The sequence below is a fragment of the Equus asinus genome, chromosome 13, assembly GCF_041296235.1.
Source record: "Equus asinus isolate D_3611 breed Donkey chromosome 13, EquAss-T2T_v2, whole genome shotgun sequence".
NCBI lineage: Eukaryota > Metazoa > Chordata > Mammalia > Perissodactyla > Equidae > Equus > Equus asinus.
Window position 1 is genome coordinate 50,515,503 of NC_091802.1, and position 13,698 is coordinate 50,529,200.

The following is a 13,698-nucleotide window of genomic DNA, read 5'->3' on the forward strand; positions in this document are numbered from 1 at the left end:
TAATTGCTTTATATATTTAGGTGCTCGTATGTTGGGTGCATAGATATTTACAAGTGTTATATCCTCTTTTTGGATTATTCCCTTTACCATTATGTAGTGCCCTTCTTTGTCTCTTGTTGCAGTTTTTGTTTTAAAGTATATTTTGTCTGATATAAGTACTGCTACCCCCAGTTTCTTTTCTTTGCCTTTTGCATGGAGTATCTTTTTCCACCTCTTTACTTTTAGTTTGTGAGTGTCTTTAGGTCTGAAGTGTGTCTCTTGTATGCAGCATATATATGGATCTTGATTTTTTATCCAATTGGCCACCCTATGCCTTTTGATTGGAGTATTTAGTCCATTGACATTTAAAGTAGCTATTGCTAACTATGTAGTTATTGCTTTTTTGTTACTTTTTTCTGGGTGTTTTAGTAGTTTTTCTGTTCTTTTCTTCTTCTCTTGCTCTCTTCCCTTGTGGTTTGATGGCTCTCTTTAGTATTATGTTTAGGTTCCTTTTTCTTAATTATTTGTGTATTTATTATAGGTTTCTGGTTTGTGATTACCATGGGGTTCATATATGATAATCTACACATATAGCAATCTATATTGAGTTGATAGTCTCTTTAGTTTGACCTCTTTCTAAAAGCTCCACTCTTTTACTCCTCTCCTCCCACATTTTATGTTTTTGATATCATACCTAACCTTTTATTTTGTGTGTGTGTATCCATTACCCTCTTATCACTGAAATATGTAATTTTAGTACTTTTGTCTTTTGATCTTCCTAAGTGGTTGATCTGCTATTGTACTGTATTTTTTACCTTTACCAGTGATATTATTGCCCTTTTGGGAGATAATTTTCTTATTCCTAGCTGTGGCCTTCTCTTTCCCACTTAAATAATGTCTTTAGCATTTCTTGTAAAGCTGGTTTCTTGTTGATAAACTCCTTTAATTTTTGCTTGTTTAGGAAAATCTTTATCTGTCCTTACATTCAGAATGATAACCTTCCTGGGTAGAGTATTCTTGGCTGTAGGTTTTTTCATTTGAGGTCTCTGAATATATTGTGCCACTCCCTTCTATCCCCTATGGTTTCTGCTGAGAAGTCAGCTACTTGACTTACTGGGTTTCCTTTGTATGTCACTTGTTGCCTTTCTCTTGTGGCTTTTAGGATTTTCTCCTTAATTTTGGACGTTTTAATTATAATGTGTCTTGGTGTGGGCCTCTTTGGGTTTGTCTTGTTTGGTGCTCTCTGCTTCCTGTACCTGGATGTCTGTTTCCTCTCTTAGATTAGGAAAGTTTTCAGCTATTATTTCTTCAAATAGATTCTCTGCCCCTTTGTCTCTCTCTCCTCCTTCTGGGACACCTATAATATGAATGTTAGTGCACTTGATGTTGTCCCAGAGTTCCCTTAGACTGTCCTTGTTCTTTTCTCTTTTATCTGTTCAGCTTGGGTGATTTCCTTTAGTCTTTTGTCCAGCTTGCTGAACTGTTCTTTTGCATCATCTATTCTGCTATTGAGTCCCTCTAGTGATTTTTTTATTTCCAGTATTGTATTCTTCATTTCTGATTGGTTCTTTTTTATATTTTCCAAATCTTTGTTGACATTCTCACTGTGTTCATCCATTCTTCCCCCAAGATCAGTGAGCATCCTCATGACTTTTTGTTTGAACTCCTTGTCAGGTAGATTGTTTCCTTTTGTTTCATTTAGTTATTTTTTCTGGGGTTTTGTCCTGGTCCCTTGCTTACAATGCATTCCTTTGCCTCCTCACTTTGCCTCTTTCTCTGTGCTTATGTTTTTGTATTAGGTGGGTCAGCTATGTCTTCTGATCTTGGAGAAGTAGCCTTATGTAGGAGCCACCTTTTGAGGCCCAGCAGTATGCTTCCCTCTTGCCACCAGTTCCAATTGTTCCAGGTCTGAGCTCTGTGTGGGCTACATGTGTCTGTCTGTTGTGGCAGGGTTGCTCTTGCTGCAGCTGCCCAGGGAGTCTAAGCCGGCCCCCTGACTGACTTGTTGTAGTGTTCAGCTGTGTGTGGCTGCTATGGACCTTTCAGTCAGTTTATCAAGTTTGGGGAGCCCCAGCACAGTTGGCTGCAAGGTCTAATAGCACATTCCTGTTGCGGTTTTTCTGTTAAGTGACTAGGCCCCCAGCATGGCTGATTGCAAGGCTCAGGGGCTTACAATTGCTGTGAGCCTCTGGCCTGCAAGGCTGTTGTCAGGTCTCTTTGGATTGCAGGTGAGTGGGGCTGGCCCAAAGCATGGGAGTAGCCAATTGTTTCAGGCTTTGGCTGGCAGGGTTGATCCCCTGTGTGGCTGTTTGAGAAATACAGGTCTTCTGCCACGGATAAGCCAGCCCCATGGCCCACCACACCCACCATCAACACAATCCTGGCCCATGCACACTTTGTGACCCCCTGGAATGGACCCAGTCACCCCACTGCTGGGGCTCCCATGCACTCTACTTATGCCCCACACTCTCCACCCTCTCCTCATGCACACCCTGACCCTCAGAGGCGGGACCACCTGCCTACCTGCAGAGGATCCATGCACCCAGTCTATGCATGCCGAACACTTTACTGAGGGCTTGCTGAGGGGTAGGACCAGTCCCTAGGGTGGGCTGCTTGCCATGGCTGAGCTGGATTAAATTGGCATTCTAGTGGGCTGGGCAGACCCAGGGCTAACAACCCAAGGGAGGAACTCCAATGGTGTCTGCCAGTATCTATGCCAGATGCCTATACTAGATCACAATAATGGCTGCTGCCAAAGTCTTAATCCCTAGAGAGGCCTCATCCCTCACCAATATGTACCCAGAGCCTATCAGGTGAGTCTCTTTTCAACAAAGGGCAGTGCACCTTTCTTTCTGGTGATTTTAGGTTGCTTCCCAAAATGGGTGAATTTGTGCATGGGCCTTTTAAGTGCTGATTTTTTTTCTGCTTATGTCCAATAGCTTTTCTAGGGGTATTCTCTGTTGTAGTTAATAGCCAGCAAAGCCAGATATTATGAGACTCGTCTTAGTTGGGCTGAGTCCAAAGGATGCTTATAGTGGCAACTTTGCCCTGCTTGGGTCCCCTACTCCTCCAGGGAAGGCTGCGTACCTTAAGATTGCTCCTGGCCAGCCAATTGTGAAGCTCTGTGGCTCATGAAAGTGGTTTTTTCTCTCCAGACAGAAATTTCTGCCTCTCCTGCCTCAGTCAGGACTGTCCCTTGTTGCAGAGGTTCTTTTTATCCAGTTTTCAGTTCTCTCATAGGGGTAATTTTTCTAAAAATAGTTGTAACCTGGTTGTGTTTGTGGGAGGAGGTGAGGTCAGAGTCCACTTACACTGCCATCATGACACCTTCTGCATAGTATTTCTTTGAGTGGATGTGGAATAATTCAACAATTTTGTCTTCACAAAATGTGTTGTTTCAATTTCTCTTCTCCTAAAAATGATGGTCTACATAAATCCTTATATATTGACACTTTCAGTTTTTAAAGAGAGATTCTGAGAACTATAATTGCAGGTTAAAATTTATGTGCATTTAAATTTTCAATAGTTACTAACTGTTTCAATAGTTACCCATTATTTTTCAAAATTATTAGGATAATCTGCTCTCCTACAAACCATGAATTACAGTGTGCATTATGCCACCTCACTGACACAGGATGCTATAATTAATTATTGTAGATGTCTTTGTTTTACTGCTGATATTAGGTGAATAACTGTACAGTTTTACCATGTACTGTGATATTTGCTATTGGTTTTGGTAATTTGTCTTTATTATATGTATATTTTCTTTTTACTGGTCACTTTTTAGGAATTGTATAGTGTTTTCTTAGCTCATGAAGCTTTCCTCCTTTAGTTTGATAGCTGCTAATACTGAACTATCACTGCATTTTTAAATAAATCACACTTGACTATTTTTTATTATTATCCTTTTAATTTACTTCTGGATTTGCTGTGCCATCTTTTAATTTAGACAGTTGTCTGTGATTTTTCCAAGTGAATCTATCAATGATCTTCTTTTTTACTCTGTCTTCCTCAGGATTTGCTATTAAAGTTATACTTGCTTTACAAAGGAACTATTAAACTTTGTGGGTTTTTCCATATAAATATGCTATAACCATGATTCTCAAAGTTGTATAATCTTCATACATGTTTAACATTATTCAGTAGTCTATACCAGTGGTTTGCAGTGATTTTTATTTTCTTGAATTTTTTATTTTGACTTATTTCTTGACTGGATTAATTCCATCCTTAAGTAGTTCATCTTTTTTTCCCAAGCTTTATTGAGATATAATTGACATATAACATTGTGTAAGTTTAAGGTGTACAATATGGTGATTTGATACACATATATATTGTGAAATGATTATCAAAATAACATTAGTTAATAATACATCCTTCACCTCTCATAATTACCATTTTTTGCTGTTGTTATAGTGAGAACATTTAAGAGCTACTCTCTAAGCAATTTCAAGTGTATAATATAGTATTGTTAACTATAGTCATTGTGCTGTCCATCGATTCCCCCAAATTTATTCATCTTATAAATGGAAGTTCGTACCCTGTGGCCATCGCCACATTTTCCCCAACCCCCAGCCCCCAATAACCAACACTCTACTTTCTCTTTCTATGAATTCAGCTTTTTTAGATTCCACATATAAGTGAGATCATACAGTATTTGTCTTTTTCTGTTTAACTTATTTCACTTAGCCTCATTCCCTCAAGGGTAATCCATGTCTTCACAAATGGCAGGATTTCCTCTTTTCATGGCTGAATAATATCCCATTGTACATATATATATATGCTTCACACCTTCTTTATCTATTCATTGTCAATGGACAATTAGGTTCTTTCCATGTCTTGGCTATTGTGAATAATGCTGCAATGAACACGGGGTGCAGATATTTCTATGAGACAGTGATTTCATTTCCTCCAGATAAATACCTAGAAGTGGGGTTGCTGGATCTTAAGGTAGTTCTATTTCTAAATTTTTGAGGACCCTCCATACTGTTTTCCATAGTGACTTACCAATTTACATTCCCACCAACAGTGCAAAAGTTTTCCCTTTCTGCCACATCCTTGCCAGCATTTGTTATCTCTTGTCTTTTTGACAGTAGCCATTCTAACAGTGTGAGGTGATATCTCATTGTGGTTTTGATTTGCATTTCTTTGGTGATTAGTGATGTTGACCACTTTTTCATTTACCTGTTGGCTATTTGGATGTCTTCTTTGGAAAAAATGTCTGTTCAGGCCCTTTGTCCATTTTTCAACCAAATTGTTTGGGATTTTTTTGCTATTGAGTTGTATGAGCTCTTTATATACTTTGGATATTAACCCCTTATCAGATATATGGTTTGTAAATATTTTTCCCATTCCCTAGGTTGCCTTGTCATTTTGTTGATTGTTTCTTTTGCTTTTCAGAAGTTTTTTAGTTTTATGTTGTACCACCAGTTGATTTTGCTTTTGTTGCTTGTGCTTTTGGTGTCCTTGGCAAAAAATTATTGCCAAGATAAATGTCAAGGGGCTTTTTCCCTATGTTTTCTTCTAAGAGTTTTTTGGTTTCAAATCTTACATATGTGCACCAAAAGACATACAAGAAAGCTCATGACAGCATTATTCATAACGGTCCAAAACAGGAAGCCAACTTAATGTCTGTTAACAATAGAACAGAAAAATAGTAGCATATTCATCAATAGAATATTACAGAAATGGAAAGGAATGAACTTTGGAACTATGGTAGTAATCATATACAACACCGTGGATGGCTCTAAAAACATATTGCTGGCTAAGAGCAGATACAGAACAATAACTTCTACATGATCACATTTTTATGAAGTTCAGAAACTGACTAAACTAATCTATGGCATACTTTTCTATACACCAGTTATAATTTTTAACAAAAAACTGTTTGAAAAGATCATTTTGGTTATTATGTGGAAATAGTTTACAGGAGGCAGGAATAGGAAGACGGAGACCAGTTACAGATCTGTTGCAGTACTCCAGTTGAGAGATGATAGAAGCTTAGACAACGGTTGTGGCAGTGAAGTTGGGACATACCAAACACACTTGGGAAATGTTTAGAGTCCAAAGGACATGCAAATGGATTGAACATGAGGAGAAACAAAGAGAGAGAAATTAAAGATAATTCTAGATCTTTGATATGAGCAATTAGCTGGATAGATTGTGCTGCAATAATGTGATATATTAAGATCCAAAGAATAGATTGAGGTGAGGATTATATTTCAGATATGTGATCATTGAGGTGCTTTTTAAATATTCAAGTGAAATTGCACGTGAACTTGTAGAGGCAGTAGTGTCCAGCTCAAGGGAGAGGTTAGACCTGGAGACGTATTTGAGTTCATAGTTTATAAATGGTAGATACCTACACCTATTGTATTTTATATATGTTTACGATTATCTTAGAGTAATTCAAATTTTCTAGAGAGCAATATTAATTTTTCATTCTGCTTAATGCAAAGATTAATATATATGCTCTTCAAATTATTTTTAAAATGGTTTTAAAATAAAATAATATGCACTGTGTGCATACTTACAATTAAGAAGAAAAATGACCAAATGCCACTATTTTTTCTCCCATTGCGACAAATGAAGGAAATCACATATGTCAAGAAAACAAGAGATGAAACATATCCAATGCTACACAGGATCTGCAAATAAAAATATTAAAGTTGGATAAGGTAAACACTTTCTAGGAAAGTATTCATCCTTAACCACAACTTTCCAAATTATTCTATAGCAAAGGTAATTTGAAGTTCTTTGGTTTGTGATTAATATTACTGCATTCATGATAAATAGCCTAATAAAACGATCTCATAATTTTTGTCACTTACCTGAACTAACAGGTTTTCAATTATAAATATAATCTCATCTGGGCTAAAAACATAATCCATTATTTGCATTAGAAGGAGGATCAAGAAGTTCAGTGGAATATCCACCAGCGCCTGCCCGAACCAGTAAGCAGAAGGATAGAGGCCTGAAATCCTCAGTTGGGAATGAACTTTTTTCTGATAAAGAAATAGAGGAATCATTAAAAGGTCCTAAACAGTTGAGGCTTGAGAAATTGCAAATGGGTAGTCACAAAAGCATTCATTTTCTCTATGTCCCTTCCAGATAATATGCTGATTTAAGAAATGACACAGTCACTTGTCACACTCCTGCTTCAGGGGCATTAATAACACTGCAAACCACAGGATGACTTCATCATCTAAAGGGAAAATGCACCAACATGACCAGCTCACATTCCATCACTGAATGACTGGGCAGTCCCTCAACGAGAAAATACCTGTTCTTTTCTTTCCAAAGCTACTCTTCCCTTTGACACTATAAAGACTTGCAAATTGTAGAAAGATTCAAGAGATGCAGGTTTGCAATTTCCTGTAAGATTCTTAAATTTTATGCAGAATGTAAACAGTGCATTTATAACTGGCATTTTATTTGGGGTCTAAGAAATGATCATCTAATGAGCCAATTCCAAAAAAGTTCTTTAGGTTGGCATAAGAAGACTTCTGTTAAAATGTGACACATTTTCTTGAACTAAACCACATTTTTCATGATTACATGCAAAACTAGTACGTGGATTTTGACATTGTGACCTATTATAAGCCATGTTGTTGCAGTGGTTGTCTTAATACAAGGTTTTAAAATGTAACTTGGACTTTTCTAACAGTAAAGCACAAAAACAATTAAAATTTTCAATCTAAAATTGAGTCTCTATAAAGAGATTCATTAGGGAAAAAGTTGAAAGGCAGGTAAATATTCTGGAATTTTTTCTGCTTCTGGGAGGAAGCAGAAAAGAGAATGATAGTGAGGATGCCTAGAGGGCTTGATTTTTCCTTTTCATTAATTTGTTCAGCATATATTTACTGAGCATGCACCATGTTCCTGGCTTTGTGTTGGTCCTGGAGCTCTTGTGGAGTTTAAGTTGCAGAAGGGAAGGGAGACAAAGGCAATAAACAAATAAGTATAGCAATAACTATGTAATTAAAATTGTTAAAATTAAAGAAGTAAAATTAAAAGTATTAAAATTCAGAGTCACATAAGAACCTTTAGAAGGGAGATAAATTATGACTAGGGGGTCGTGTCAGGGACAGTTCCCTCATGAAGGGTTTGGGTTAGGGTCTAGGCAATGAGGAGTAGTTATCCAAGTGATAGGTCGGAGGTAGTGCAGGAAGAGAGAACAGGAGAGAAGGCCTTACAGCGGGTAGAGTTAATGTTTTTAGGAAACTGAAAAGAAACTAGTGTGACTGGACATAGTTATCAAGGTGATAGTGGCATCAGATCAAAGTGGAGAGAGACACCTGTGACCAGATCATGCATGCTTTTCAGGCTTTAGCAAGGATTTCCTTCTTGCTCCTTAGTCGGATGAGAAACCACTGAAGGGATTTAGGCAGATAATTTACATGGTCATATCTGTACTTTTAAGATATTTCCCTGTCACACTGTGTGGAAAACGGATAAGGAGAAGACTAATGTAGATCCACAGCAAGCAGTTAGGGAGATTGCTGTGCTCATCCAAGAAAGAGATGACAGTGGCTTTGACTAACATGTTGTAGGAGAGATAGAGAAATGTGAAAAGATTCCAGATATATTTCAGAAGTAAATTCCATGACTTCCCCATTAGCCAAAAGTTAGGTTAGGGAGAGAAGCGTGCCAATGTCATGGAGGTGTCAGTTAAATTTGAATTTTAGACAAATACCTTTCTTTTTTTAGTATAAGAATGTCTCTAATACAGATTGGGACATACTTATGCTAAAAAAATCACTTATTGTTTATCTGATATTGAAGTTTAACTTGGTTTTATTTGCCTAATCTGACAACCATTACAGGAATAGCTCCTAGGTTTTAGTCAAGAGTAAAAGAATGAAAGGTAATCTATATTTATAGAGATAAGCAACAATGGAGTAGGTAGAATTTAGAGAAAAATATTCCTGCTCTGATGATGCTTATTCCTAGTGGGAAGGAGATTATTAACAAAAATGTGAGAAAAGTTTCAGACAGCAATAAGCACTGTGCACAGATTTTTTAAATGAGCTCATGTGACAGTGATGGGGAATCTATTTTAGGCTTGGTAGGCAGGAAGGAGTCTCTGTTTAAATAATATTTATACTGAAATCTGAATGACAAGAAGAAGTCAGCTGTGCAAGGAACAGGAGGAAGAACATTGCAGCCAGAAGGCACAGCCAATGCAAAGGCGCAGAGATGAGAACGGTGTTGGCATGCTTGAGAATCAGAAAGAAATGTGGAGTGGGTAGAGGAGGAGACTGCAATAAGAAAAGGTTGACAGATAGGGGACAGATCACACTGGACTCTGCTAGACAAAGTGAGGAATTAGGATTTAATTCTAGGTGCAGAAAGAAGTCACTGGAGGTTGTTACTGGAGGTAAGGTAGTGATTAAAACTTTTGAAAACTTGCTCTGGATGTGTATACAGAATTAACTGCAAATAAGGAGACCAGTGAGTAGCTATGGCAGTGGTTCAGGCAAAGAATGAAGATGGCTTAGACCAGGATGAAAATAGTAGAGATGGAAAGAAGTGAATGGATTTGATACATTCAAGGTAGAGCTTAAAGGAATTCCTGACGGATTAGACAAGGGAGCTAAAAGAAAGAGAGAAGCAAAGACAACTCCAAAATTTTGTACTGGAGCAACTGTAGATGGCAACCCCATTTACTGAGATGGGAAAGTTGGGGGATGAGCAGATGTAGCCAGGAAAATCACAAGTTTTCTTTTGCCCATGTTTGAAATGTCCATTAGGCATCAATGTAGAGCTATAAAGAAGTCTGTTATATATATGGAAGTCAGGAATTGGGGAAATAGCTGAAAAGGGGCCCCAGGACTAAACCCTGGACATCTGGAAATCAAGCACTGGCATTTATAGGAAACTTACTATACGCCAGATATTGTTCTAAGTAATTCATAGGTATTATTTCACCACATCCTCACAGGAACCTATTTAAAATAGATGCAATTATTATTCCCAATTTATGAGAGACAAAAGTGAGACACTGAGTCATTAATCAATTTCCAGATGTTCATACAGCTTGACAATGGACTAGTCAAAATTGGAATGAAACAGGTTGATTCCAAAAAACAAATGAGAAGCAGTGACAAGAGCGGTAACAGAAAGTGGTGAAAGTATGGTCTCATAAAAGTGAAAGAATTGTATTTGTGTTTCTCATGGGAGACGTTGCTAAAGACAGGAATAGTTTAACAGAAGAATAAATGAAAATTAATTCAAGTCCATCAATGACATCTCCTGAATTCTCCTAAGGCTCAACAGCACAAAGGCAGCATCAGCTGATGGGCTAAGGACATGGACACACAGGAAAGGGCCTTTGCATGGCACAGAAGTACCATGGAGAGGCAGAAGGACTCTGTTACAGGCTTCTTGAATTTTTATAGAGGAATCACAAAAATGAAGCTTTAAAGGAACAGTCTTTTCAACAAAAAACCAAAGTGCTGGGTAAAATTTTTAGGGCTGTTTAATTGAGTAACATAACCACTATCTGGAAAGTGGAAACTATCATTGAGAGAAGGGATGTGACTACGTCAGTGGGTGTCTAGAAATAAAACTCTAAGTGATATACTGGATAAAACTGCATTCCTTGTTAGTTGATGATATCTTCTAAGCTGTCTTTCCCGAGGTCTCACATTTGTTTAAGAAAAATAGCGTTTTCTTCATATTTGCCAAACTTTTATCAAAGCGCTTAACTGTTCATTGTGTCAAGCACATAAATTAGGTGCACCACTTACATATAAATTTATGGTCATAAAATGGGGAAAGATTCTCTGGGTATTAAGAACATGGAAGGACTTTGTTAACTCTTCTTACTTTATAGTCACCGAAGCTGCTCATCGCGATGTAAGGAGTAAAACAGGCTGCCACGAGTATCCAGAAGGAGGCATTACTCAGGAACTCATAAGCCATGTGTTCCTGAAATTATACAGAACATGTGAGGTGATGGCAATTGAGCTTATGATTCATTTGTACTTTCTTGACTAAATCCTTCAAATAAATGAATCAATCTTACCACTCAAAGCACTTCCCAAGGTCCTCTTTGCAACTTCTTACCCACATTCATTTTTAATCATGTGTTGCAGCAACTTGGACATTTTGAACAAGTGTCCTGATTTACTTATGATGAAGAAAGCTCCACCAAGTTGTATGACTTGGCTAATGTCCTACAGTTAATAACTCGTGAGGTTTAACCATCATAGACCAATTCGTATTGGCCCTATTTTATCTTGTTGTCTCAATAACAAAATATCAAAGTAAAATATTTTGCTGGGGCAATGAGCAAAAACTGCAAGTCATGTAGCTGGAGCATGCTCAGAAGACAGAAACCTTGTCCTCAGATGACCTTGAGCCACCTAGAAACTAGAAGTTCCCTAACCACAGAACATGATGTGAACAGAAAGTGCTGCAGGGAACCTAGTAAGAAACGAGGGGTCTCTTGACTTGTAGCACACTGGACTTATAAGACTGGTACACTCCCACCCTCCAATCAGATTCCACCAAGCTAGTGTTTTACACAATGACTCCCACTCCCAACTCCTTAAAAATCTGTACCCGCTTCAGCTCAGGGAGACAAAGTTGAGCCTTGCCTCCTGTCTCCTTGCTGGTCGACCTTGCAATAAAGCCTTTCTTCTCTCAAAAGCTGGTGCTGTAGTATTGGCTTCTATTTGTATCAGGCAGTGAGCCCTTGCTTGGTGACAAGGTAAGCATAAAACTTCTGCTCTCTGACATCATGATGGCACCATTTAGGCTGATGTTTTAATAGACAATAGAATTTGTGGACTGTCAATAGAGGAGCTTTTTTGCTATTATCCGAAATTGGTAGCAAATCAGTTCAGTTCAACATTTATGAAGAATCATTCCTCTGGCTCAACATAATGCGTAAGGAACAAACTCAAATGCCTCCAGGTACTTGGCAGATATAAGTTAATGAGTAGGTGGATGTTAGGAAATACAAGTGGTGGGGCTTGGAAAAAATGGTCAGCACACATTCCACATAAAGGCATTGAATTTTAAAAAATTCAAAATCCTGTACAGGTAAAAAAGGGCCCTGGTTTTTGCTAGAAGCCTTGATTTGATCTACAACCAGTTGTCTCACTATACTGCAAGTTATATGAGGTCAGGTATCATGAGTTTTAAGATCTTACTTTTTCTTGGCCCCTCCTAAAACTTAGTGCCCCCTGGAGACCTTACAGCACATAAAACTGCCTGAATAAAGATGCATATGTGGAGATGAGGCCCTGGAAGGTGAAGAAAGGGTACCGAGGACCACCTCACCCATTTGATATCCTTACCTATGGTCACCCTTGTTGATTTTCCAGATTTGGAAGATCTTTGAGGATGGGAAATTCACAATTAGTCTCAACAGCCAGCCCCCTTACTCACAACTTGATTCATAAATAACGTTTTATGTCTATGTTAGATTATACCCACCCACAGCCAAGTTTAGTGGGGCTTATCCTTGAGGGACCCACAGAGACACTTGATATCAACTGGGTAGTTTGGTCAGGTGAAGACGTGCAGGAGCAGCTGGTTGGGAACACTTCGGGACACTCTAATAGATGGTTAAAGTCATTGAGTGGAGTCAGAAACAAGATCTGAGCTACAGTGAGCTCTTTGCTTTAGGATCAAGGAGAATAGGCTTGCAGAATTGTAGAAGAATGCCAGGGGCTGGGTGGAGAAATCAGGAGCAATTCAAATAGAGAGAATTTATTTACACATGAACTTAAGGTCAGCAGGGCTAGAGGGTAGCAAATATTTGTAGTAAAGACATCTTTAAAGACATCTTTTTAAAGGCAGGAGCTCAGGTTAGGTGGTTGACTCATTCTTGGGAGCACTCTATTCTTGGTTATCCAGATAATGGACTTGTCTCTTACAATATAACAGCTAATGAAACATACCAGCACCTCTATGCACTGCAGGTTCCTCAGCTGTACAATAATAGCAATAATAATAATAATAATACGACCCATCTCAAAGTCTTGTTAGAACGTTTAAATATGATAGTACTTGTAAATCACATGGTAAATGTTCTAAATGTTCTAAATATTCGAGGTTCACTTGCGACCTCACATGAACAAGGAGACAGTTGTTTCTGCTCTAGAGATTTCAGAAGGAAGGAGGACTGCTGAAATGTGGCTCGATAAGACAATGGTATGAGGTGCCGATGAAGAAGATGAGGCAACCCTCATCACATGCCAAATCTCTATTACTTTCAATCAATGGCCAAGGGGCACTCAACAGTACTCATAGCTCTTTTTAAAAAGCACGGAGGTTAAAGAGGGGAATAAGTTGTTAAACTATGTGGATGATGGCCATATCAAACGATGAACAATGGAAACTGGAGAAGGCTTGACGGTGTGGGTTTTTCTACAGCAGCCTAAGAGACATATTGCTCTGCAACAGCGAGTGTGTCTTCATCTACAGAAGGGACTGGGGTCAAAGCTAAACACTACCACAAGACAATCACACGGGTCACCTAGACTGTGGCGACCACATAAGTAGAAGGTGCCAGTAGCACATACAACTAGAGAAAGCAGGGATGTTTTCACAGCACCATTTCTTTCTATCTTGATCTCTCCATCCTTCCCTTCTGCTCCCAGCCCCAGCCTCATTCTACTCAGAAGGGAGAAGAGCAAGGTCACTCTCTCTTTCTATTTCAAGATGTTAGACAATAAAAAGGAATGAAAGAGCAAATCACACCACCAC

General features: G+C 38.4%; 1 protein-coding gene across 4 annotated transcripts in view; it reads right to left on the reverse strand.

The window, feature by feature from the left end:
• The window catches only part of ABCA9 (ATP binding cassette subfamily A member 9), a 67,068-nt gene that overhangs the window by 21,901 nt on the left and 31,469 nt on the right, over nucleotides 1-13,698 (reverse strand). For all 4 annotated transcript variants that reach the window (XR_006512542.2, XR_006512543.2, XM_014847674.3 and 1 more), the window contains 3 exons: nucleotides 10,807-10,908; nucleotides 6,807-6,980; nucleotides 6,510-6,623 (listed from right to left, as the gene is read on the reverse strand). Coding sequence is in view for 2 of the 4 variants with exons in the window: in XM_014847674.3 (XP_014703160.1) it covers nucleotides 6,510-6,623; nucleotides 6,807-6,980; nucleotides 10,807-10,908 (390 nt within the window). In the remaining 2 variants the exon portion in view is untranslated. The remainder of the gene's footprint in view (nucleotides 1-6,509; nucleotides 6,624-6,806; nucleotides 6,981-10,806; nucleotides 10,909-13,698) is intronic.